At 45.9% G+C, this 27539-nt stretch overlaps 1 protein-coding gene across 2 annotated transcripts in view; it reads left to right on the forward strand.

Annotated features, from left to right (window-relative positions):
* Positions 1-27539, forward strand: part of CSMD2 (CUB and Sushi multiple domains 2) — a 588524-nt gene that overhangs the window by 401731 nt on the left and 159254 nt on the right. For both annotated transcript variants that reach the window (XM_088023017.1, XM_028113838.2), the window contains exons 20-24: positions 6530-6745; positions 8176-8364; positions 13053-13222; positions 22422-22578; positions 24322-24513. In XM_088023017.1, coding sequence (XP_087879143.1) covers positions 6530-6745; positions 8176-8364; positions 13053-13222; positions 22422-22578; positions 24322-24513 — 924 coding nt within the window. The remainder of the gene's footprint in view (positions 1-6529; positions 6746-8175; positions 8365-13052; positions 13223-22421; positions 22579-24321; positions 24514-27539) is intronic.

Below are 27539 nucleotides of genomic sequence, written 5' to 3' on the forward strand. Positions count from 1 at the left end.
AGGAAAGAATGTCCAATGGAAAAAAGTCTCTTCAACAAATGGTGTTGGGAAAATTGGACAGCCACATGCAGAAGAATGAAACTGGACCATTTCCTTACACCACACACAAAAATAGACTTCAAATGGTTGAAAGACCTAAATGTAAGACAGGAGTCCATCAAAATCCTAAAGGAGAACACAGGCAGCAACCTCTTCGACCTCAGCCGCAGCAACTTCTTCCTAGAAACATCACCAAAGGCAAGGGAAGCAAGGGCAAAAATGAAGTATTGGGATTTCATCAAGATCAAAAGCTTTTGCACAGCAAAAGAAACAGTCCACAAAACCAAAAGACAACTGACAGAATGGGAGAAAACATTTGCAAATGACATATCAGATAAAGGACTAGTATCCAAAATCTCTCAAGAACTTATCAAACTCAACACCCAAAGAACAAATAATCCAATCAAGAAATGGGCAGAAGACATGAACAGACATTTTTCCAAAGAAGACATCGAAATGGCCAACAGACACATGAAAAAGTGCTCAACATCGCTCGGCATCAGGGAAATCCAAATCAAAACCTCAATGAGATACCACCTCACACCAGTCAGAATGGCTAGAATTAACAGGTCAGGAAATGACAGATGTTGGCGGGGATGTGGAGAAAGGGGAACCCTCCTACACTGTTAGTGGGAATGCAAGCTGGTGCAACCCTCTGGAAAACAGTATGGAGGTTCCTCAAACAGTTGAAAATAGAGCTACCATACGATCCAGCAATTGCACTACTGGGTATTTACCCCAAAGATACAAATGTAGGGATCCGAAGGGTTACATGCACCCCGATGTTTATAGCAGCAATGTCCACAATAGCCAAACTGTGGAAAGAGCCAAGATGTCCATCAACAGATGAATGGATAAAGAAGAGGTGGTATATATACACAATGGAATATTATGCTGCCATCAAAAGGAATGAGATCTTGCCATTTGCAACGACGTGGATGGAACCGGAAGGTGTTATGCTGAGTGAAATAAGTCAATCAGAGAAAGACATGTATCATAGGACCTCACTGATATGAGGAATTCTTAATCTCAGGAAACAAACAGTGTTGCTGGAGTGGTGGGGGGTGGGAGGGATGGGGTGGCTGGGTGATAGACCTTGGGGAGGGTATGTGCTATGGTGAGCGCTGTGAATTGTGCAAGACTGTTGAATCACAGATCTGTACTTCTGAAACAAATAATGCAATATATGTTAAGAAAAAAACAAAAAGAAGAATATAGCAGGAGGGGAAGAATGAAGGGGAGTAAATCGGAGGGGGAGATGAACCATGAGAGATGATGGGCTCTGAAAAATAAACAGGGTTCTAGAGGGGAGGGGGGTGGGGGGATGGGTTAGCCTGGTGATGGGTATTAAGGAGGGCACGTTCTGCGTGGAGCAGTGGGTGTTATGCACAAACAATGAATCATGGAACACTACATCAAAAACTAATGATGTAATGTATGGTGATTAACATAACAATAAAGAATTTAAAGAGAAAAGAAATTTCAGATAGTAAGTGGACAAAATTATTTTCAACATATATAATCAACTAAAGATTACCAACCTGATGCATGAAGAGCTCTTAAAAATCTTAAAGAAAAATATGTCTGGTCTCTGGTCCTGTAAAATGAGACAAGCTATAAATGCTTCATAACAGAAGAAAAAGAAATGAAAGGACATTGACCCCACTCATAATTAAAGAAATGCAAATTTAACCAGTAATGAAATATCATTTCTTTTTTCAAGTCAGCAGAGAAAATCATAACAGTGTGGGAGACAGTGTGCAGACACAAATACTCTTCTTCAACGCTGACATTTTATGAAATGGTTGAAACTCTCTGGATGATGGTTCCGTGATGTGAATCCAAAGCCTTCAAAATATATGTGCCTTTGGACCCAGCAATTCCACTCCTTGGAATTGATATGAAAAAAAATAAGTACAACTGTACATCAAGATTCAGCTGCAAGGATGCTTCCTAAAACACTTTATTAATTGGAAGATTAGCTACTCAAATGTCCATTGATAAGGAAATGTTAAATGCAATACTGTGCAGCTGCTAAAATGCAATACTGTGCAGCTAATAAAAGGCATAATGGAAGAGAATATTTAAAGATCTACAGGAGTAGGGGTGCCTGGGTGCCTCAGTCGGTTAAGCGACCAACCTCTTGATTTCAGCTCAGGTCATGATCTCAGGGTCATGGGATTGAGCCCCGTGTCGGGCTCCATGCTGAGCATGGAGTCTTCTTAAATTTCTTCTCCTCCCTTTCCCACTGCGCCTCTCCCTGTCTCTTTCTCTCTCTTTAAAATAATAAAATATTTTTAAAAAATAAAAATTTAAAGACCTACAGGAGTAGTTGCAATATGTTGTTAAGTCAAAAGAGATGTTTGCCAAAAGAACATAGTTTATAAAAAATAAACAAGGATATGTGCATAGAAAACTGAAAAGATACACCGCAAGATGTTAGTTGCTACTACTCTCTTATCTTACCCTATTTTATCTTCTCACTGTTTTCTAATTTTGAGCAATAAACTGTGTTACATGTAAATGATACTATTTGTGTAAAAAAAGAAAATTTGTAAGAAAAGTCACTTAAAGTCTCCTCACATGTGCTTAAGTGCTTTCACTTTTGCCTCTAATAGGCCTCACCTCACTGGGATTAGGATGGTGTGCAGCTTCTTGGGGACAAAGGACCCTCCAGACAGCCAGGGTGAGGCCCCGTTGTCCCCTTCTCCCCATAGAGGAGAGGAGGGATCAGGGCAGCATCCTTGTTCATCTTGCAGAGCTGTTTCCAGCAAGTCTGGGCCAGAGTTGGCCATTGCAGGAGCCAGAAGCTCCTCTGTGGCATCAAGAGGGCAAGAAAGGCAGCCCCTTATGATCCTTAGAGGAACAACCCCAATAGTCGTGATTTTCTATCTGGCATCTGTAATCATAGGGGGGGTATGTTTCTCTATGCCTTTCTATATGTGTCTTTGCCTAGAAGTCAATGCAATTCAGATATTTAGCAAATGCTTATTTTATACTTGCACTTACCCTGGATGCTAGGAAAACCCAGTGGCACAAGCTACTCCAGCGTTGCCTGCCTTCAGGAAGTTTACAGTCCAGTGGTAGAGATAGACCATCTCATGTACCATGGCCAAGAGCAGATAGAGGTGGCAAACATCCAGAGGCCAGCTTGAAGGCTTGGTTAGGTAGGTGTCCTGAAGTTGAAACTTAGGCCAGTCTTCAGCGATGAGCAAAAATTAGCCAGGACAAGAGGTGTTCCAGGCAGAGAATTGACACGGGGTCACTGATGTGTGACCAGGTCACTTCTTCCTTAGAACCACTTAAAGTCTTCACCAGACCCTTATAAGGCATAGAGCTCGAAATTGTAAAATAGCTGGTATGAGCCTGTAGCCCTTGCTCACCTTTCTCAGCCTCCTTCCGAGCCCTGTAACTACTAAGTCCTAGCTACGTTGAAGCTTTCTCCGTTTCTAGAACTTCCCAGGCTTTCATTGTCCTCTAGAGCTTTGTGCATTGGGATGCTATTCTCTCTGAACACTTTCTCCCCCTGCACCCTCTCCACCCTCCCTCTTGTGTGGCCAGCCCTTCATCTTCTGAACTCACTTGCTCTAATGAACCTTCGCGACCCCTTCTCCCCAGCCCTGGGTATGAGTTGGGTTCCCCTCCATGGGCTCCCACATGATCCTGTGCCTTCCTGCTCCCCCCACACAGACTCTAAGCTCTTTGAGAGACATGCCTGCCTTGTTTCCTGCAGCTTTCCCAGGTGCCGGCTCTATGTCTGGCACGTAAGGAACTCAAGAAATATTTATATGAATTGAGTTAAACTGAACCCAGACCCTTCTCCGGAGGGCAATGCCTGTAAGAGTTTCTCAGGTTAACAGATCCATTAGGCTACTGACTCTGATTGATCCCTAGCAGGCAGAGGAACAGCTGGGGAAACTCAGAACTCTGTGAAATTCAGAATTGTTCAAATTCCCAGCCAAAGGGAATGGACAATTCAGGAGTCCAAAGAACGTGCCCTTGCTGAGACCCCAGAACTGACATTTTTTCAACCCATAAGGCTGCCTGGAAGTTAGACAAGCTGAGCAAAAAGAATACCTACTGTGTGCCGGACACCATGCTGTGGGCTGTGCATCTGCTATCCTAATTGTTCCTTGCTCCAAGAATTAAATGTTACCTATGAGGAAAGGCTATCATCCCCATGATATAGTGGAGGAAACTAGAACTCAGGACACACTGAGCAACTTCAGCTCAGACCCTTCAGCTCGTAGATGGGCTGTTGACCCAGGTCTGTGCTCCCGCCACCAAAACCCATGCCTTTTCCACAGCTCTGCATGTCTGCTTGGCGTGGTATCCACATCCTTCATAGGACTCGGCATGTCACTCCAGTGAAGTATTGGTTTGTGTGTGCATCTGTCACACCAAATCTGGATTCAAACTCCCAACACGGGGCCTCTCTATCTCTGTGACAATGTCTTCATTTTCTCACAACGGCCAAAAGAGCCCCAAGCAATCAGCACAGCTGGGAAACCCCAGGACTTCATCTCAGTTGTTTACTCATCCTTAGAATGCCAGCCAAATGTTTACTCGTACGGAGGAGCTGTGTTTGCACGCTAAAGAATAGAGTGCGTGCACGCTAAAGAATAGAGTGCGTGCACGCTAAAGAATAGAGTGCGAGGCTTAGTGCTTCATCAACTCCAATTCCCCGTCCTGTGTTTGATCCACTCTCCACTCAACCCGTGCTCTAGCCAGGAGGGAAAGGACGTATATTCCACCGAGACTTTTCCCAAGCTCTGTATACTAAGAACGCTTTCTCGTGTGCACTGGCGTTTATGTGTTGGGAGGGCAGGATACATGTGGGCACACATACCTGTACATCCCCAAAATGCTCACACCCCTCCTGTCAAAGACTGTGACCCTGTGAAGTCTTCCCAACCCCCCGGGCATAGTTGGCACTCTTCTTCTACGCCCCCATTCTGGACTCTTCACCATGGATGTGTCTGTCTCCTCCACTAAACTGGGAGATCTTTCTTACTGCTTAGCCCAGGCCTGGCACTTAGGTGCTTAGGATCTGTTCCCTTGAGGAAATAGATCAATAGCTGCATCTCAGTTGCCCAGGCACATTTACAAGCTGCATGCCTGGTTCTACCACCTCTATGGGGTTTTGTTTCCCCTATCCCCACCGATAGAATCCCAAATACTCTGGGATCACCAGCTCCTGTCAACAGAGAAGCAAGACGATGAAACCATCTAAAATATTTTAGCATTGAAAGCTTGGATCCAACCATCATTTATCAAAAAAACTTGTCAGTAATTATCTAGAGAAGTATTCCTCAAACTTTCATGTGCCTACAGATCTCTTGGGGATCTTGTTAGCATGCAGATTCTGATTTGGAAGGTCTGTGACAGAGGCTGAGATTCTGCATTTCTAACAAGCTCACAGGCGAGGCGCAAGCTGCTGGTCCATGGACTTTGAATAGCAAGTGGATCCAGCCCCCCTAGTCTAGCCAAGCACCTGCCCTTAGCACGTCCATGGCAAATATTCCCGTGGGCACGCTGATGTCTGGGTGGGCTTGCATTTACACATATGCCCACCTAAACACGACTGCCATGTGGACAAGTCCAGGAGCCGCTTTGGGTGTTGAGATCCTGCCCCCCCATCTTTCTCACTGCCTGACCTGTCTCGCCGCCTGACCACTCCTACTGCCTGTTCCCTCTCCATAGCGTGAGAAGCAGTGTCGTGGAGCAGTTGATTACACAGCCCTGCAGTCAGACTGCCCCCAGATCCCAGCTCTGCCACCTGCTAGCTGGGTGACCCTGGACAAGTGACTTTATCTCTTTATGCCTCAGTTTCCTCAGGTGTAAAATGGAGATGAGGGGTAGTCATACCCAGGTCATAGAGTTATTGGTGGGATTAACTGGGTTTTCAGATCTTCTCTTCCAGTTGAGAGGGGCCAACTACAGGGCAACGAAAACACATGGCTTAGTGACACACAGATAGTTAGTGCTGAAATGTTAGTGAATATTATTGCTTTTGTTTAGGGCTTGCCATTCTGCCCCCGGCACACTCGGAACTACATTTGATAGAGCATTTATCACTCTGTACTCTAGCTGTTTGTTGACTATCTCCTATATCCCCTTGCTCCTCCCTGGCCCTGGATCCTAGCCCGGAGGAAGCACTCGGCAAATATAAACATTTGTTGAGAAATGAATGAGTGAACCCGCGAATGAATGAAAGGCTATGCAGCATTCTCACGGGCCTAGCCATAAATCTTTCAAATTTGACAACCATAAAGCAGTGTCCTTCTCCCTGACCTGTGGGCAAATGGCATGTTCCGGATCATTCAGGCCCGTTCATTCCGGTTCACCTGTATGTATTCATCAGTGCATGCTCGCACCCCTCCCCACTGATAGACATCCACAAGTCAGAAATATTTGTGCTGACCCCGTCTCGCATGGGGGCTGCTGCAGCCATCTGTTTGTCACCCGGACCCTTCCGGTCTCTTGGCAGGTGTGTTCTTTACATTCCACACCTTCCACCTGGAGAGCGGCCATGATTACCTCCTCATCACCGAGAACGGCAGCTTCTCACAGCCCCTGAGACAGCTGACCGGCTCGCGGTTGCCGGCCCCCATCAGCGCCGGACTCTATGGCAACTTCACTGCCCAGGTCCGCTTCATTTCCGATTTCTCCATGTCCTACGAAGGATTCAACATCACTTTCGCAGGTAAAGCATGTCGAGGTCCCTTGGCGGGGAAGAGATGGCAGAACATTCTGCCTTTCCCTCTGCTGCCAGCCTCTGGTCTTCCCAGCAGATGGATATTGATCCACTTTCCAGTCCCTGGGAGAATGACCTCAGCACCGCAGCAAAAGGTAGTTGGGTTAGACACAAGGAGGACCTCCCCGTAATGGGCTGGGAAGCAGGTTTTGGGGAAATCTTCCCTGAAGGTGTTTAAGATCCACTCTGAAAATCACCTACCCAGCTGGTTGGATTAGGACGTTCCCTCCTACCCTAGTAATTCCAGATTCTTCCGCGGTTTCACTTCCACTTTTTCATGACCCCGGCAATTAAAAAAAAAAAAAAAAAAGAGTAAGGGTATTTGAAATTCACATATTGGAGTATTTGAGTCTTATGTGGGGACTTCTTCAGCAACACTAATTTAGTAATAATAGATATTTATCTCTGTGTTGAGGAATCCTGAAAAGAATGCTCTTTAATTTGGCATTCGGGAAGAAAATGGCCCCTTCACTGCTCTGGTCCCAAGTACCCCCACCACTCTTGTCCCATTGCTTCACAGAGCCCCCCTTCTCATCACTCTGATTCCCCCCAGGATGGGCAAGAGATATCTGGCCTCTAGGAACTGGGACATGGCCCCACTCAACCCAGCGTTGTCCCTCCAACAGAAGCCACCTGCCATGGGCCTGGGCAGGTCTGGCCTGTGGGACATATCCAGCCACTGTGCCTCATTCCATCTGAGGGACCCTCCTTCTCTTTACCACATAGAGCCCTGGGGCACTGTGTCCCAGAAGGGAGATACCCTTGGGCACAATGGAAATTGTCACTTCTGTACTGTCACTAGAGGTATCGGGCAGATCCCTGGCTGATAAATGCCATCCCATCATGCTTGCCGTCTGCCTCAAGCGCTAGCATTGCAGAGACATAGTTTGAGTGAAGCATTTGGATTCTTTCTCCTGATGTAAGTTGCCCTTGGCTGGGTTATACGTTCTGACCCTCTAGAACCAAGCTGATTGAATTTATCTGGGTCAATGCCTAGGGAGAGAGAGGCAGGAGACTCTTCGAGCCCAGAGGCTTAGGGTTAATATGGGGATGAAGGGACAAAGGAGGGAAAGGTCAAGTCATGAGGAGCCTCATAAATACTCTCAGGAAGCGTGCTTCCAGAAACACCCCGTCCTCTCTCTGCTTGCAGCGGTGAGGTGTCCTCACTTCCAAAAACATGGTGCTGCTCACCTCACTCTATGTCTCTGTGCCTCTGTTCCTCTTAGGATCATTCTTCTTTTCTCTTTGCCTTTTGTGGGTCAGTGTGTATGTATTCTGACCTCTCTCTGTCTTTATCTCTGGCCCTCTTCTCCCTGGTGTTTTTGTGTGTATGTTTCCACATTCTGCCTCTGACCCCAGCTCTCCTGCTCCTTTTCCAGAATATGATTTGGAGCCCTGCGAGGAGCCTGAGGTCCCAGCCTACAGCATCCGGAAGGGCTTACAGTTTGGCGTAGGCGACACCTTGACCTTCTCCTGCTTCCCCGGGTACCGTCTGGAGGGCACAGCCCGCATCACGTGCCTGGGGGGCAGACGGCGCCTGTGGAGTTCGCCTCTGCCAAGGTGTGTTGGTAGGTGGTCACGTGCTTTCATTTTGCTTCACTAATGGGGTGGGCCGAAGTTTAGTCGACTGCTATGAGGTAGTGAAACACGTGGGCCCAGAGGCTAAGAGGCCTGGGTTTCGGGGACTGCCTTAGCACACACTTGCTGCTGCGGGGCCTTAGGTGGGAGGCCTAACCTCCTTGCCAGACTCTGAAGAAGGCTCTCCGGAGCTCTGGGCCCCGTGGGTGGGAGGAGGTAGGGTGATATCCCAGGGAGTGGGGACAATTGCTGGCTGGCCCTCATTTATAAGGTTGATGGCTCTGCTCACTCAGGACTCTCAGCATAGGGCCGGGCAGAACACAGGCTGGGTTAGTGCTCACTGTTAGCATGGAACTCGGGCTTACAGTGAAAACTTGCATGAGACCCCAGTATGCCGGAGAGCTAGACGCAGTACCACACTGACTGAAACAGGGGTTGTGAGGTCAGCCCAGCCAGAGACATCTCTGTGGAGCCTGGGGCTCAGCGGAGGAGAGTTGTAAACAGGCTGGCGAGATGGACCCAGCTGGGGCTGCACAGTCACACAGGGTCAAGGTCAGGTCTCTGCTCAGCCACTTACCAGCTGTTAGATCTTGGGCAGGCCACCAAATGCCCTCGGCCCCAGCTTCCTCACTTATAAAACAGAGATAGCAATAGGCAACTCACAGGCTTCATTCCAGATTAGATGACATGATTTACATAAACCAGTGGGGTGCCATATAATTATCACCATTTTGCTAGTAACCTTTTTACTGTTACTTATCTAAACCAATAACATTTTACAGTCTCAGAGGGCACACACTAAGACAAATAGATGCAGAATTCCATTCTGACCAGTTAAATCATCCCAAAGTTTTTCCTTTCTCCCATAACCATCCCCCAGAGCCTCCACCCACCCTGACCCAGACACACATTCAGACCTACACGTTCACCCATGTAGGTTCAGTGTCTGGCCACCAGCAGCTCTTTCCTTCTCCGGGAAAACATCCTCAGCTAAGTAGTTCTGGGGGAAATTTTTCTTGAATGGGATTATCCGGGACCACAAATGCACACATTCCTTAAGCTCTTGCCTCATTGATCTCATTACATAAACTCATTTTTTACTTATTATTCCAATTACTGTGTGTTCATGACACCTCACAACATTTTCATTATTACATTTGTCTTCTGTTTCGTGTGTTATTAATAATGCACAGAAATTATAATCACTTCTAATTACTACCATCCCTGCAACAGAGCCTCGGGCTTGGAGGTTTCATAGGAATGCCCACCCTGGGGATGCTCCCAGTTGCCACATGCACTGTGGGTGTAAATTGGATGACTTAGCTCACACAGTGTTACCAGGAAATATTCCCAGCTGCGAAGGAGATGAACAGCCCTGGGCTCTAATTCATGGTGTGATGGGGTGACACAGCCCCTGGACTAGATGTGGAAGAGACAGCCCTGACTCCAAGGGCCCCGGTCTGCGGCAGGAGACATGGCCCTGTCCTTGGGAGCCCTGGTGTGATGGAGAAGAGTGAACCCTCTGCCTCCAGAGCCCCAGACTGATGGATCAGACACAGCCCCTGCCCTTAACGAGACCTCCTCTGATGGGGACGACAGAAGTCACAGATGCCTCAGTCAGTGGCAGGACTTTCCTGTGCATGTGACTGTTTCTCCAGAATATTTATTTGTTTCCACTGATGCTTGTGTTTAGCTTTTCAGTGCATCTGCTCACCATCCCTGTTACTTTGGAAACTCTCCCAGAAGCAAGTAAAATGTCCCTCTACCTTCCTGTACCTTCCCTGGTGCCCAAGACAAAGGCCCTGGCAGGGAGTCAGGCCCTGGTGATCAGCCAAGGACTGGCCCCATCTGAAGCTACTAGTTCTGTGTCTCCCCTCACCAAGGTGTCAGGCTGTGCGGGAGAGGAGACGGGCATGCTGGGGCAGCGGCGGCCTCAGAGCCATCGTGCAGGAAGCCAAGGCCAGGGAAGGTGTCCAATAACATGCCAAAGCCCATGCTTAATTTGGCTTAAGCCAAATTTAGGAACGAGGCAGAGGGCAAGAGGCATCAGACTAGTGAGTGTGCTGTGAACACCAGGCAGCTAATGCACACTTCCTAAGAAGCTTCTCAGGCTTTCTGCCAGACCCAGAGCACAGGCACTTAGGGCTCCAGATGGAATCAAGGAAGCCGCATAGATTCACTTGGGTTAGATGGGGAAAGAGAGGAGGAATAACACTTGTTGAGAGCCTACTATATGCTCCCCACTCCCCACATGCTCACTTGTTTTATCATAAAATCCCATGCATTTATTCTCTGTAGTCTTACGTGGATGCTATTATTGCCCAGATGAAGGCAGATGAAGAGAATGAGGTTCAGAGTGTTGATATAACTAGGCTGTCTGACTCCAACGTCCGTGCTCATCCCACCGCTCCCCATGCCTCTCCCTAGGTGAAGGGGAATAGTGTGTGACTCCAGAAATAACGGAGAGCTGCTTCAGGGTGCTGCCCATGTGATAAGACTGAGTAATACAGGGGCACAGCCCTTAGCATCCCTCCCCAAATCCCCGCCCTTGTCTCCGGGCCCCCAGAAAATGTCCAGAGGGTGCCTGTCCACAACTATCACCTTAGTCATATACCCCAGCTCAGCATATTCATTATGCACATTTGGACACTTTGCAGACAGGCTCTAAGACAAATGATCAGGCCTCTGTAGGAAAATACCGTGGGTGGCTTAAACACCAGATATTTATTTCTCATGGTTCTGGAGCCCAAACAGTCCAAGATCAAGATGCCCGCAGATTCAGTATCTAGTGAAGTTCCTCTCCTAGCCTGCAGACGGCAGCCTTCTTCCTGTCCTGACAAGGCAGAGAGAGGGCTCTGGTCGTTTCCTCAGCTTGTGTGGTCACTAACCCCAATCACTTGCCAAGGGCCCTCCTGAGGATACCATCACACTGAAGATTAGGGCTTCAACGTATGGATTTGGCCTGAGGCCACGAACATTCAATGCATTGGAATGGCTTATGTAAACTCCTAGGAAGGTGAAGCTGTCCTGAACTGGCCAGAGCCCAGGGAGTAGGGCCCATTGAAATAGTAAGGACTTGTGGGACACTGACACTGTCTTCAAAGGTCTAAGGAGCAGCCTTGGGGACGAGAAAACACACAAGGGTATAACTAAGACCATAAGAGGTTCAACTCTGAATGTCCCTATATCACAAGCTCCAACTACACTGCCTTGGCCTAGTACACTTCAGGTTTAGGACAATTAGGGTTAACTGTGTGGCCCATTGGTTGACCTCAGGGACAACCTTCCACCAATGACTGTGCCTAGAATAGGGACACCGAGGGATGGTTTGGAGAAAGCAGACTTGCTACCATCAACCTCAGAGATTCAAGATGTGCTCCCAATTCCCCATATGTCCAGACAAGTAATGTGCCTGCCATCTGGACTTGTATTTTCATCCTTCTGGAACCTAATTATTTTTAGGACTGTACATCTTCTGAGGTCTGTGTCCTCCATATTCATTCATTCACTCATTTTGCAAATATTTATTTTACAGACAATCTGGGCTAAGCCTTGGAAGTTTAGATTCATTAAGCATGACCCTAGCCCTCAAGTAACTCCCATTTTGTGGGGGCTACAGGCAAGTAACAAGCAGTCAGGGTGCAATGTGACAGATGCTCTGATACAGGGAAGCACAGGGAGGGGCTTTACAACTATTAAAGACCCTAGAGAGACAGCTGTGGGGCTCTGCAGCCATGCCCTGCCACTGAGCTCCCTCCCCTTTCACCTGCTCATGCCCGACCCCCCCAGGCACTGGGTGGGGGCTGGTGAGAGAGAACTAGGACCCAGCCCTAAAGGACTGACAGTGGAAGAGACAGAAATGTTAACAAATGGGTGAAATACAATGGGATGACTGCTATAAATAAAAGTACGGGAATAATGGGGAAAGAAGGCCTAATTCTGGAGGAGGAGAAAAAGATGTCGAGAGGTGGCTCTGAATTCATTAGCTGTTGAATGAAACAGGGTTTCAGTGGGTCTGTGCTAAAACTTTCTCCAAAGCCTCGGTGGCCTTAAACTCCAAGACCAGGAGGGTTGAATTCTCAGCCCCCTCCTCTCGGTAAATGGAGAGACTTGATCTGAACTGCTAAGTACCAGATTCTTTATTTTTAAAATAGGGATCATAATTATGCCTCCCTTATGGAACTGGTTGTTGTGACTAATGACTGAAGTTTGGAAGATGCTAGCAATAACTATTCAATGTTGACCCCTCTGGATTTCTAGCCTCTGATACTGAAAGGATTCGTCTCTCCTCACTTCACCACCTCCATCCGCCCCTGACATCCTCCTCAGCCATTCTGTTGCTATGATACTAGATGAACAGGTGTGGGGAAGGGCTGCCTCAGGCCACCAAGAAAGTACAGGATGCCTGGTGGGTTCATTTCTATCCCTGCAGAAGAGAGACAGACACACAGAACAAGAGAGATAAAGAAATGGGGCAAAACTACAGGTGGGCAGATATGTTAGAAAACTTTGATAAGCAGCCCCACAGACAGGCAGACGAATGGACAGATAACCAGGCATTTGGGCAGGCAGAAAGGCAAACAATGTGTCATCCTTGTAAGGTCCTCCAGTGCTGTGAGTTGTTTTCTAGATTTGGCTGATGGGGGTTAATCGGTGATTATTGTGGTTCTCTTTCCAGCTGAGTGTGGGAATTCAGTCACGGGCACTCAGGGCACATTGCTGTCCCCCAACTTTCCTGTGAACTACAATAACAACCATGAATGCATCTACTCCATCCAGACCCAGCCGGGGAAAGGCATTCAGCTTAAAGCCAGGACGTTTGAACTGTCAGAAGGAGATGTCCTCAAGGTAAAACCAATAGATCTCATAGAGGATGTAAGTGACAGTAGGCAACAGTGCGCTCAGCACCTACTCATTTACTTCTGTGGGAATGACCCAAATGTTCATCTTCCCTCCTGAGTTCCAGGGTATTGTCCTCACTCATCTGGGAGAAGGTAGGAACCCGAAAGAGAAGGGTCTGTGAGGGTCTAAGAATGTGGCTTTCGAGTGTGCTTCAGAGCTGACTATTCTCAAATACATGTGTGGTAGAGAACAGGCTGACTGTGTGATAAATCATCATAAATTCAGCTGGAGGGGCCAGTGGATCAGGTTTTTCACCATGAACTGTGACCATCAAGCTGGATAGTGAAGAGCTTATAGAATATGCATGTGCATTTGTGTAGACACGTGCTTATGGATGTAGATCCTTTTATTACATTTCCACATGTGTGTGAATCTAAGTCTAGGTACTGGCTTGGTTTAAGGGACCTGTGTGTGTGCATACGTGTCTCAGTGTATCTTATGTGTGTGCACACCTGGGGATGTTTTGCACATAAGTTTCGGTAGGTTAGTAGCTCATTGTGCCATGGTGATGGCCCATGTGTGGCAGTGGGGTTAAAGAAAGTGGATTCAAATTACATGTCAGGCAAAGAGGTGTTGGGACTTGATTGTAGAAAGGGGATTGTTACGACACTGAGCACACATGATTTGCATGTCCTTGTACGTAGGTGATTCATGTGTATCTCCAGTAATATATGGTTTGTATGTGTATGATCGAAGAATGGACTCTGGAGAATTTATCCAAGAGCTGCCTTATTGAAATGAATTATAAGGAAAATCTCACACAGAGTGTGTCCATTTTCATCCTATGCCAAGAAATTTTTTAGCTTATCCTAATACAGTTTTATTCCCTGCAGCCCAAGAAGTCTTGACATCAGAAACAATCAGAGGTCACTACTCTGGAAAACCCAAAGAGAAAGAATTAAATAATCCCCATCCCTTAGGATTCTCTCTAGATATGATGAGTGTACGGTGCATTTTATGCTCACTCTCTGGGGCATGTGTTCTCTGGGGTGTGTGCGCATGCATTTGGAAGGTGTTTCTCACTCTCACCTGGTTATCCTTAAGCCCATAAGATGACTGGTTGGGACCGGATATACCTGAAATAGAAAAGAATATGCGAAGTGGCTGAGTGGGGATTAGGGCCTAATTACTGGCTTCTTAAGCTCTACTTTGCAACCTCTGAGCTCCCCAGACAGAAAAACAGTGCATCTCCTTTTAAGCGAGCAATAGACAAGATTTTATAATTTCCAAGGGCCATGTCTTCAGGCAGCCCCTGGACCTCACCTCTCTCCATCTATGTGTTCATCATCCACACCAGAGCCTCAGAGGATACAACCGGGCCCAGCAAGGCCAGAGTGACTTCCTCTCTCCAGTGCTGCAGATGAAATTGATGCAATGCAGAGCCCTTCTTGCATGAAGGCTGTCGTCAACCCTGCAGAAAAAGGAGTTTTGGAGACGTAACTTTTAAGTTTCAGGTTTTGAAGGGAGTCTATAGCAGCAATTCTGTGTCTGGCCTGATAGGACCAGAGGGTTCCTTGGCTGCCAGAGGTCACACGGAGTAATGGCTGGTGCCTGAGCTTCTTCCCCACGGTGGTCTAGATTCAGAGAAACACCTAACATGTAGTCAACAGGTGCGCACACCCAACTGTCCTGTCCCGGTGCTGTCTCGGGATTAGGTAAGCAGCTCAAAAGATACAAGAGAGACTTTCTGAGGCATTCAGGGTAAGAAGGGAGAGACATGGGCTGTAAGACCCAGGTCAGAGGTCAGGGAGGACTTGTGTAGGAGATAGAACTCCAGGTAGTCCTGCAGGGTTGTGGAGAGATGGGAATGAATTCCTGTATCTTAGGGGGATGTTCCCAGACTTCCCTGCCCAGCTGGCCCTACCACCCAGCCTTGGGGCTCAGCCTTCTTGTCGAAGAAGACCCTCTTCGTCCTGTGTCCAGGCTTCTGTAGTGTCCTCCTCAGAAGGCTGTGTCTCTGACCTGGCTGAAAGGCCACTCACGGGACCCCGGGACCCCCAGAACTTCTATAGAACAGGGTCTGGGGAAGGGAGGGCAAGGCACCCAGGGAGATGGGGTGGTTTCCTGGAACCCCTTCCTGTTCTAAGTCTTCTCCTCAGGGTGGAGAACCTGGGACATGAACAGGTACAGAACTGTTTCAGAACTAAGAGAAACCCATGGTTATGGTTTCCCAAATAGGATTCAGAACAGCCTTGCAGCCATGTCAGCTGCCGGGCACTGCTGGGTCAGCGTGTCACTCTGGTCTACCTTGACAGGAATGTGTGCAGGAGCTGCCCAGAGCAGTAGTCAGGTCCAAGAATATCTCGCCCTCGCCCTCACCCCTCTGGAATTCACCCACCTGCCAGAACACCAGTGGATTCCTAATCCTGAGGACTTTCTTGTCCTCCAAAGAAACCCCCATGCACACCTGAGCTCCTGACCAAGGACACCTGTCACCTCCTCCACACTTTATTTATTGCCCAAGATACAATACTCTATGCAAATTTTATAGTCTTGTTTTTCTGACCCATGAAATGACTCTTTGCTTGTGTTTGTGACTCCTGATCTGTTTCTTACCTTTAATAACTAAAAATTCCTTAAACTGTATCCCTGCTCACACTTCAGCTTCTCTCCCAGAACTGATTCCTTTTATTTTGGCCCCCACCAAAATTTTGACCTGACATCAGCAAGACAGGAAGGGCCTTTAAATTGCAATAGAATGGAAAGACGACTTCCAGCTCAAGATGCCAAATGAAGCACATGGAGATATATATATATATATATATATAACTTCGTCCTCTGCCGGTCCCCACTGAAATGACTAAAAGGATGTAAAAGCAGAGGACTGTGGCCTCAGCACTGGAAATTAGGCAAGGGTACCATTCACATATCACTTAAAGGAATTTTTGCCAAATGGAATATCCAGAAAAGAGTTCAGATTGAGAAAGGGCCCAATCAAACTATGATTCACGTAAGCGAAGTGAAATCCTGACTGTGGATGAAGTGTTAGAAACCGGAAGGAAAAACGCATCTCCGGCCACCTAGCTCAGAGCAGCAGAGCCTGGAGCAAGGACATGCCATGGCCCCATTGGCAGGGACCAGATGTCCACACCACTGGTTCCTCTGGAAGCGTACTAGGTCTGAGAGAACACACAGAGCCACCATTCCCTCTCAGCGGGACATTCTGGGCTTCATGTGGCTTTTGTTGGCAAGCCAGGTGAAGGAGGGCAACACTGTGGTTGGTGCCTAACAAGAGTGGTCAGGCACGTTAGAGGCACCACACTCACACACACACTTCAGCACCAGGAGACTGGAAAGCTCCTGCGATGGCCTATTCTTGTGTAATTCCTCCACTCCCCTCCAAAGACCACTGGGCATTTCCATTCCCCTCTTTTATGCTCCCTCTGTAATGGTGTGCTAACAAGAAAATTAACTGAATGTGTGTAAATAGTCCGTAGATCAGAAGAAGGGGACCCGTCTGAAGAGTCAGAGCTAATTGCCCCTCTGTAAGCAACAAAGAAGAAAAACTTTAAAAACAGCTCCTGCTTTGTATTCTTAACAGGATTTGGGAGAATCTTATATTTATGACACAAAAATAGGCATTAATGAAAACAGAGCAATCTGAGATGAGTAAAGATTAAATAAAGATGAGAAACATGATCACCCAATTAAAAAATGTGATGGAGGCAATGAACAGAAGAGGGTAAAGCACGGAAAAATGAAACCGGTTTATTATGAGATGACTTTGAGAACTTCTCTCACACCTCATAAGGAAATTAAAAAGAGGATTCTTTTATGTTAATAAAATGTACAATCAATCTACAGTCAAACTTTATGTGCCAAATAACATAGCATGAATAAATTAAATAAAAACTGCAGGAAATGTGAAAAAATGTTTAATAAAGTTGCAGTCATGGTGGAAGATTTCAATATACCTCTGTTAGTCTCTGATGCATCACCTAGGTTAAAAATAAATAAGGAGTTGGGTAGCATGAATTATATAACAATAAATCCAAAGGAAGTAGGAGAAAGAGCCTTTTTTAAAGGTAAAGTCAAAAATGACCGAAAAAAAATAGAACCAAAAAGCAATAGCAATTGTCAATAAAACCAACTCGTTCCTTGAAAAATAGCTAATAAAGATCACAAATTTTGCAGGACTGATCAAGGAATAAAGAAGCCACCATTATATAATTTTAGGAATGGAAAAAGGTACATACTTAGAGATGAGGTAGAGATTATGAAACTAACAGAAAATATTTAGGAACAACTATAAGCTAAGAAATCTGAAATGGACATTTTGACAGATTAAAAAGTACTAATATCAAGAAAAGATAAAAATCTGAATAAACCAATACTTAAAAATTTTGACTCCCCCCATCCTGTCTCAAGGGCCCCAGGCATAGACTATTTTACAAGTAAGCTAACAAAAATTCAAGGAATAATTAATACTGCGATAATCAAACTGACTCGGGAAAGAGAAAAATTGGAATCTATCTCCTCATTCATTTTATTTAAATGAGGCAAGTAGAAATATTGATAGCAGACTGAATAAGAGCCATAGAAGAACAAACTATTAGACCAGTCACGTATGATCATAGATCTGAACACCCTACATACAATGTCATATTGAATCTAGCTGTGTATGAAAGCAAAAATGACCAAGCGGGATTGATTCCAGGAATGTGAGGATGTGTCAATATTAGAAAAGCACACAGTGTTACACAATAAGCAAACCCTATGAAACTGACATTTTTGTAGGTCAAAACTGGTCACATATTGGCAACTTCATGTGGTTCAACCTAATATCCTATAAACAGATTAGAAGCCAAAAATACGTAATCCTCCCAGTACACCCCAGAACATCACACGATGAGATTCAGTACTCATTCATGATTTTAAAATATCTCAAAACTATGAAGAGAACTTTATTAATCTGATAAAAATTTCCTACCAACACCTATAGCAAACATTCTTTTTTTTTTTAAGATTTTATGTATTTATTCATGAGAGACAGAGAGAGAGAGAGAGAGGAGCAGAGGGAGAAGCAGGCTCCCAAGGAGCAGGGAGCCCGATGCGGGACTCAATCCCAGAACCCTGGGATCATGACCTGAGCCGAAGGCAGACGCTTAACCGTCTGAGCCACCCAGGGGCCCAGCAAACATTATTCTTAATAACAGAACTTCCTAAGGTTCCCAGTACAGTCGGGAGCAAGACCAGAGTTGTGCTATCACCGTAGTATTATTCAACATTTTGCTGCAGATCCAAGCCATCACAATCAGATCAAAGAAAGAACAAAGAAACTATAAAAATTAGAGAGGAATATATAAAGTTGTCTCTTCTATTTAGAAAATACAGAAGAGTTGACGGATTAACCAACAGAAACAATAAGACAATTCAGCAAAGTGGCTGATGTGTCTACAACCAACTAAAACATAATCAGAAAAAAAAAGATCTCATTCATAATAGAAGAAAACCTATAAAACACCTAGGAATAAGTCTAAAAAATGTGCATAATCTTCACTGAGAAAACTATGAAATTTTATTTTGAAGGACATAAAACCGAAATGCAGGGAGGTTTCATATTCATGGATAAACAAAGGATATGAACAAGAAATACACATAAGAGGAAAGTAGAATTATGGATAAACACATGAAAAGATGCTCAACCTCAGTGATAACCAAAGACATACAAATTAAAACAAGATACCATTTCACATCCATCAAACTGGGAAAAATTAGAATGCCTGAAAATACCAAGTGTTGGCGAAGATACAAAACAATGAAAGCTGTCATACAGTGTCAGTGAGAGATTAAATTTGTATTACTCTTTGGAGAGCAATCTGGCAATATCTAACGAAGTTGAGGATTCCCCTTCCCAGCAACGAGCTTCTCCATTGGAGGCATATGCCCTAGAGTAACTCAAGCGCGTGTGCAAGCAGACATGTAGCAGTGTCCGACCATGGAATGTTTGCATTGTTTGTAACTGTGTGGACAAAGCTGTTAGTGTAGTTACTCTTAAATCTCACTGAACTGTCATATCAGATGTAATGGTACATGTGCATCAAAATATCATGTTGTACACCTTAATTATATACAATTTTTATTTGTCAATTATACTGCAACAAACAAGAAAATAAAAACATCTAATAGAGCAAGAAGAAAGAAAGAAGGTTCGGTGTAACAGATGTGTATGGATTGTCTCGGATTTCTCAGAGACCGATCCATCCCCAGTATATAATAAGGAACTGGACCATCAAAGCATTCTTATAGACAAGCAGTATTCTGTTAGAAAATAAATGTAGACAACGGCCCAATTCCCAATTGCAATAAAAAATTTTAAAATACCCAAAAATAAATACAGAATTTTACTGAGAGACATACAAAACAACTTGATTAAATAGAGCCAGATGCCAAAAAATGAGTAAGAAAATTCAATTATCATGTAGATGGACTTTTTCTCTTACTAACCCATACCTATGATGTTAATCAATCAGAATTACACAAGTTGTCTTGGGGTTTTTCTTGGCAGGGGGGAGCAGGAGGTATTTTTTATTTTTTAATTTAAGGAAGTTCATCTTGAGTTTATCTAGCAAAATAAACAAGGGAGAATAAATTTTTTAAGTTAAAAGAAGGACAAATGAGAGAGGACTTGCCCTATTAAATATTCAAGTATATTATAAAACTATGATAACTAAAATGGTGTGGGTCATGCACAGGAAAAGACAAATAGGTAGCAAATAGGAATAGAATAGAATAGAAAGTTGACAGACAAAACCAAATGTATATAATGTGATATATATGTGATAAAGGTGAATTTAAAATTGGTGGTGAATGGAATATTTATAGTGTTTGGTTAAATGGCTAATCAATCAAGGAGAAAAAAGTAGACTCATCTCCTATCATATGCCTAAGTAAATTCCAGGTGGACTTAAAGACAAAAGTACTAGAAGAAAACGTTGGTTTATTTAATTATCATACTTTTATTGAATGCCTCTTATCTGCCTGGGCACACATTCTGGACAATGATGTGTGAGTAAGTATAGTGTGGGTGGGTTTAATTTTGTGATGAAAATTCCTTAAATTATTTAAATGCCGTTGGGGAAAAATATTTAATGCTTAAAAAAATATGCACATTATATTAAGTGAAAGATCAGGTTACCATATAGTATCTATAGTTGGATCTTGTTTTTATATAAAAAAATAAAGAAATAAATATATATAAGGAAAAGCATGCATAGAATAAAGCCTGGAAAGATAGTCACCAAAATGTTGTGAGTGCTGAAAGTTGTTTTTATCTTCTGTGTGCTCTTCTGTTTTTTAAGTTTTCTGCAATGAATATTTTATCATAATGACACATTATGAACATTTTTGTCCTTAATGAATTAGAATGAATTATGCTTGGAAATAATCCTGTTCCCATTATACTTTTATTAATTAACAACAATCTCTTAACATCATCATATATCCAACAAATGTTCAAGTTTCCAATTATCTTATAAACGTTCTAATATTTTTTTAAATATACAGTTTTTTGAATCAGGGTCCAGATAAGGCCCATACATTGAACTGGTTTTCTCGTACGGTTTTTAATCAATAGATTTCTGCCTCCATCTTCTTTTTTTCCTCCATCCCTTGTAATTTATTTGTTGAGGAAGTCAGGTAACTTGCCCAGTGGAATTTTCACATTCTGGGTTTTGCCAAACATACTCCCAGAGTATCATTTCATATATCCCTCCGTCCTCTGTATTTGCTATAAGTTAAAATTGGATCCAGTGACTTGATACGATTCAGGCTTGATTTTTCTCTTTCTTCTTTCTTTCTTTCTTTCTTTCTTTCTTTCTTTCTCTCTCTCTCTCTCTCTCTCTCTCTCTCTTTCTTTTTTTTTTTTTTTTTTTAAACAAAATGACTCCATAGTAGTGGTGTTCATGTTATCTGGTTGTTTCTCTATGTTTCTCCTATTGTGATGTCAGCAAGTGTTGACGATTAACACCTTGATCAGTTAATTTCAATATGCGTTCATGGGTACAAATATTTTTATTTAGCAACTTGGATGCCCCAGTGGGCTAAACTCTGAACTGGTGTCATCTCTCTGTCTGTTGGAACTCCAGAATTCTCTCAATCTATCAGTGATGTGGTACATGGAATGTGGAAACAGACTTGAGGCTCCCAGGGGCCTGAGCAAGTCTCTGTAATATACAGCACTGTTAGCTTGAAGGATGGCTTCTTTTAGAAAGCTTTGCTTCATAAATAGTAGAATGGAAATACTGTTCCAATTTGCTGACAGCTGGCATCACATCGTGCGCCATGCACAAATATTCATCACCCACCCATAGATCCCATCTTTGATATTTACCAGAGCACCAGGGGGGTCCTCCACTCAATCACAACTTCTGTTGTTATTTGTACAATTATCTGGAAAGGAGCAGCAACCTCAGAACCTGGGGAGCCAGTTCATTATTCTGATGATTGTTGTCTTTGCTAGTGCTCAGAAGTTCAGGGGACAGATGGGCATTGGGGAAGCCAGATGCCTGCACGATTCCACCCCTGGCAAGCCCAGCAGGCCCTTGCTGGAGCCCTCATTTTAGGAGGGAAGGGTGAGCTTGGGGAAAGGAAAGGCACCATGACACACTGGTCATTTTTACTCTGTGCTGCTGGATCCCGGGGGCCATGTCTAGAAGAGTAGTCAAGACAGGCCACTGCCACAGTGCGGTGGGGTTAGGCAGAAGGACAGTTGTCTCATCTGGAAGTTTAGCAATGCAGAGCTGTCGAACGCTCTCCGTGTGCCTGTCTGCAGAGACAGATGGCTTGGGCCTTCTGGTGGCCCCATCCTGACCTCCCCAGGCTGCTGAAGAGTAAGCTGGTGCCATCTCGGGGTTGGGGGACAGAGCAGAGCTCCACTGGAAAGGTTAGAACAGCAAGCAGTTCCTAGAGACCGGATTCACACTGAGATGGGCTGGGCACAGAATGGCACCGAGTAGAGATGGGAGGGGCTGATCACTCTCTCCGTCGCTGCCTCCCGGTGCCATCTTCCCTGAGTCTGATGCTCGCGGCCCCTCCAACAGTAAGCATTGGTGCTAAAGTCTGGGAACATAGGCTATGGGATGAAAAGCTGTTATTCAAAATAAGGCCATGCTGACATCAGGTCGGGGGTCTCTCGTACATCCAGGTCTACGACGGCAACAACAACTCCGCCCGTTTGCTGGGGGTGTTCAGCCGTTCGGAGATGGTGGGGGTGACTTTGAACAGCACATCCAGCAGTCTGTGGCTTGATTTCATCACTGACGCTGAGAACACCAGCAAGGGCTTTGAGCTGCAATTTTCCAGTAAGTCCTTCTTGCATCAGAGTGGACAATGAAGTCAAGCTTTCCCTGGTCCCCCAAACAGGGAGGTCGGGCTTCAGGACGTCACCCCTCATTTAAGAGGTTCGGTTTTCTCTGACTGGTGCATGCTGAGCGGACTGTTTCCTCTGAGACCTTGTGCCTTTGCTCTGGGTAAGCAGCCACTTGGCATCCACTCTAAGGTTTACATCTCTGGTTAACTGAGAGTCACGCACACCTGTTACTCACTTATACCTCCAAAATATAAACACTGAGGCTTTTAACTAAAGCAACCAAACAAAGCCTTTCCTAATCACGGCATTTAAAAAATAAGGTTCGGCTACAGCCAGATGTAAAACATGCAAACGCTAATGTGTAATTATGTTCTTTTGCACTACTCCCTAAAGACTTCAATCTTGATTCTTTCCCTTTTTCGTGGTCTTAGCTTTCCCGAGATTTCAAAAACGGAAAGCACCCAGATTTGTGCACAGCCCCAGGGTACTTGGGATTACATCTCCACACCTGGGCTTCACAGCCCTTGTGTTCATTGATTTGAGCTCCTGTACTTGCCCAGGAGATGCCAAGAAATGTGCTTTTCTAGGTTGTTTTAAAACCCAATGAGCATCCATCAGCTGATAAATGGCTAAACAAAATATGATATACCCATCCGTACAATGGAATGTTATTCAGCTGTCAAAAAGGAATGAAGCGCTGATCCATGCAACACCATGGATGAGCCTTGAAAACACTGCTGAGTGAAGGAAGCCAATCACAAAGGCCACGTGTTATATGATCTATTTATATGAACTGTCCGGAGTAGGCACATCCATAGAGACAGAGAGGAAATTTTGGTTGCCAAGGGCAAGGGGGGGGGGGTGTGTATAGGGTTTCTCTAGAAGTGATGAAAAGACCCTGAAGTTGATTGTGAAGATAGTTGCACACCTCTGCGAATATACTAAAAGACAGTGCATCAAACACTTCAGATGGGTGAGTGTTCGGTATGTGAATTCTATCTCAATAAAGCTGTAAGAAAACCAGTGAATCCAACCAAGATTCCTCTTACCTGGGCTCTAGGCCATCTGGCCTAAGGGTCTGTGCCTGGTATAGCAGGCCCATCAGGGGAAGAGGATTGAATAAAGTGGCATGCGAGTTCCATCTCCATCGTCTAAGAATGTGTGACTTTGGAACCATTTATTAAACCAGGCCAGTGTTCTCGGTCATTACCCCTCCCTACAAGACCGCTGTGGATAAGGAACGTGAAGCGCCCTATAGCAGGTGCTCTGTGGAGACGTTCTGCATAAGCCTTCCCCAGCCTTTCTCAATAGACTGTATTTAAACAGGACGTAATTGAACTCTGAAACATGCATTTGAAGTGACGTTTCCCTATTACAAGATCCCATCAGAATGTCTCAGCGAGCCAGATGGAAAGAGCAGCCCTGCTAACAAAACGCTCTGGGGGTCAAACAAAGGAAATAGAAAACCCAGACCCTGTGTCTGAAAACTATTAAAAGCTGTCCTGGGAGAAAGAGCTGAAGCCATTTCCACGCCACAGCTGGGAGCGAATCCTGCACGCTGCACCTCTCCTGAGCACAGCCATGTGGGGCCCACCCGAGCAGTGAGGCCGGCAGAAGCCAGGGGCACATGCCTGGTGGCTTCCGTGAGGACGTGGGCTTCACACTGAGGGAGGAAAGGGCGTGTGGCTTCTGCCACGCTGGGTCTTGCTTACCCTCTCTCTCCTCTCTTCGGCAGGTTTTGAACTCATCAAATGTGAGGATCCAGGAACTCCCCAGTTTGGCTACAAGGTTCAGGATGGAGGCCATTTTGCAGGAAGCTCTGTGTCCTTCAGCTGTGACCCTGGATACAGCCTGCGGGGCAGTGAGGAGCTGCTGTGTCTGAGTGGGGAGCGCAGGACCTGGGACCGGCCTCTCCCCACCTGTGTCGGTAGGAGGCCTCTTGCTCTTCGAGTGACCACTCGGGCCCCCCTTCCAAGTCCCAGGCTCCCAGCTCTGGTCTCGAGAAGGCTCTCCCGTTGGACCCCACGCTCCAGCACCTTGGGGCTGCCTAACTGGACTGAGCGTCGCTGTTCACAGGAGCCAACACTCGCCCTGCCCCCCTTCACACCTCATTACGCCCATGCAGCAGCACACTCAGGCGGGGGGCTTGCCTCTGTCACATGTTGAGCCAAGTGGGACCACAGCCAAGTCATGCCCTCAGAATTGTAATGCTGGTGACAGAGAAAAGGGGGGAGCGTCAAGTAGGAAGAGGTGGAGCACTTGCCTGGGTTCCAAGGGTTCCTGCAGCACCCAGACTCAAACAAGCCTCCGACTCCCTCTGGGCCTCAGTTTCCCCATAGGCAAAATGGGGCTTATGCCCCCTTTTCTGGGGGAAGTTGGAAGAAAGAGTAAGATAATGAGCAAGCATCTATCTCATTCTTGAGAAAGAATATAATAATGAACCAGCACCTTCTTAAGCCTGCGGTGCTTCCAGAATGTCAGCAGAGGCTCTCTCTAAGCTTTCTCCATGTGTCATAGGATGAGAGAAGCCTGGTCCACATCAGGAGTATGAAGTAGGCAGAATCTGTCATGCCGTCGGTCTGGCCTTTTCCTCTCTCACCACCCACCTCACTGCATCTCTTACCCTCCCTGCTGATCAAGATTCCCACCACCCTGCTTTGTCCTGCTTCCCCATTGCCAAACACCAGGCCTTTCCCTCCATCCCCTTCCCCTGGTGCCACAACCTCAGCATGTTTGCTGTACAGCACCGGCTAATCTTATAAGAACAAAACATCCACTGGGAAAACATTTAAGTACCTACCAAGCGCCACACACCAGAATTGGTGCAGTTATATGTTTGGGTATGTGCAGAAGCAGAGAAATAAAAAAAAGAAAGAATAAAGCATTTTCCCCTGCCCTTTGGGAGCCTATAGCCTAGCAAGGCAAATAGACACATGAACAGATAATTATAATACAAGATAAGCACCATGCAGACTTATGGGCAAAGTGTTGGGGAAACATGAGGAAAGGAAGGGTAAGAATTTACCAGCAGGAGGGGAGGATGGGGGCTGGGCTTCTAGCCTGAGCATGTGTGAGGGCTGGAGGGGTGAACCAGCATGGTGGGCAGTGGTAATAACCAATATTCTTTTCCCCTAGACAGCTCCATGTTAACAGGATCTTCAACACTGTTACAGAACAGAGGGCCTGAAGGAGAGGATTTAAGCTTGACAGTGGACAAACCAGCATGGCGACCTCTAAGTAGCTTATAGAGTCTTCCCCTCCCTCTGAGCTTAAGATCAGCTCAGTCTGCAGGCATGCCCCATCCCTTTCTCCCTGCATCCCTGTTCTTATCCCCTGCTTTCATTCATGTGCCAGGCCCTATGCTGGGCACTAGGAACCCTGACAAGGGCAGATCCCAGGCCAGCGAAGGGGGCACATGCATAGAGATGACAGTGTAATACCACAGGAAAGCTAGAGCAAGTGAAATAGGAAGGAGATGATTCACGTTACAAGACAGTTACGTGCTTTGCAGGAAGGATTCACTGTGAGGTTCTTTTGAATATCAAATGTGCCAGTTGGGCTGAACTTAGCAGATCCACTCAAGCAGTGCTAGTAAGGGTACTTAGATTTTGAACTTCGGGGGTTTTCCCCACTGAGACTCCCTCAGGCCCCACATAGAGGAGTGAAGCTGTGTATCTGGGGTGGCAGGTGTATATTTTTACATATGTCATGTTGTGGTGGACTTTATCACAGTCTAGCAGTAATGACCACTGTAGCTTAAAACATCCCAAGGCTTTCTTCATTGTTGAGTGGACACTGCAGCCCAAATGAAGCAGCCAAGACTCTAAGGATGGGAAGAAAGGCAAAGAGAAGAAAGAGTAGAGTCTTCTGGTCTTATCAATGCATCTGCAGCTTGCTGGCCTCTGGGCTCCTCCCACCCACGTGCCAGCCCCCAGATGTTAGGTCCGGGAGGAAAGGAACAGTAGTGTCCGTAAGGAAGAGCACCCCTATGCTGCCTCCAAACACTCACCTTTAGGGGAACAGGAGGGGCTTCTCCATCTGGAATATGGAAGGAAGCTCTAGCCAAGGGCACGGATAATGTTCTGCCACCTCTCCACTACCACCATTATTTGTGGGGCCAGATAGGCTTCTTTCCCCCAGCTCACGGTCCGTCCTCTTGCACACACTCACTCTTCAACATGGCCCATTCAGCCCTGAGTCCTTCAAGCACCTCCTGTCCCAACAGCACACTGAAGGGACTCGTGACAAGGCAGGAGCAAAGGATCCGGTCTCAGGAGAGTGCCTCCTTTCTAACCCTGCCATAGCACTCCCCTCTGAAGCCATGGGGCTCTTGAGATGCTTAACGAAGGTGAAGGCCAATTTCTACCTGCGACCTTGATCCCATCTTCTTCAGTTTCTTCTAAGGATTTTGCTCAATCATCCCCTTTCCTAAAAAACTCCGCAATAAATCTCCTGCTCTTCATTTTCACTCATGCTCCCTTGACTCAGACCCTTATAGTAATTTTCCTGGGAAGCAGTAAGTGTCGCTTATTCATCTGATCCTCCATGTATCTCCCCATTCAGTAAACACTAAAACGTCTGTGACATGCCAAGCACTACAGCGGCACTGGGTGTGCAAATAGTAGAATGAGGTCCCTGCTGCCAAGGTGTTTGGAGTCTTGAGAAGGAGACTGACGTGACTGTCACACGGTACACGTGTTGTGATAAAAACCTGCTCGTGTTATAATAGAGACACAAGGGAGGACAGTGGCAACTCTACCTGGGAGGGGAGAGGCCACGAAAGGTTCCCCAGGGAAGATGTTTTCAGGCTGTCAGTCCGTGTGGAGGCATGGAGAGGCCTCGTGTTCCTGGCTCATAGCATTCATGAGGCTTGACTGGACTGAGGGCTGTCGGGAAGGGGCCCAAGAGGCCAAAGGGAGCCCGTCTGGGCCTTGGACTTCATTCCAGGAAGGA

This window comes from Eumetopias jubatus, unplaced genomic scaffold, assembly GCF_037043125.1.
Source record: "Eumetopias jubatus isolate StellerSeaLion01/CBP00866 unplaced genomic scaffold, mEumJub1_p1.0 scaffold_4, whole genome shotgun sequence".
Classification (NCBI taxonomy): domain Eukaryota; kingdom Metazoa; phylum Chordata; class Mammalia; order Carnivora; family Otariidae; genus Eumetopias; species Eumetopias jubatus.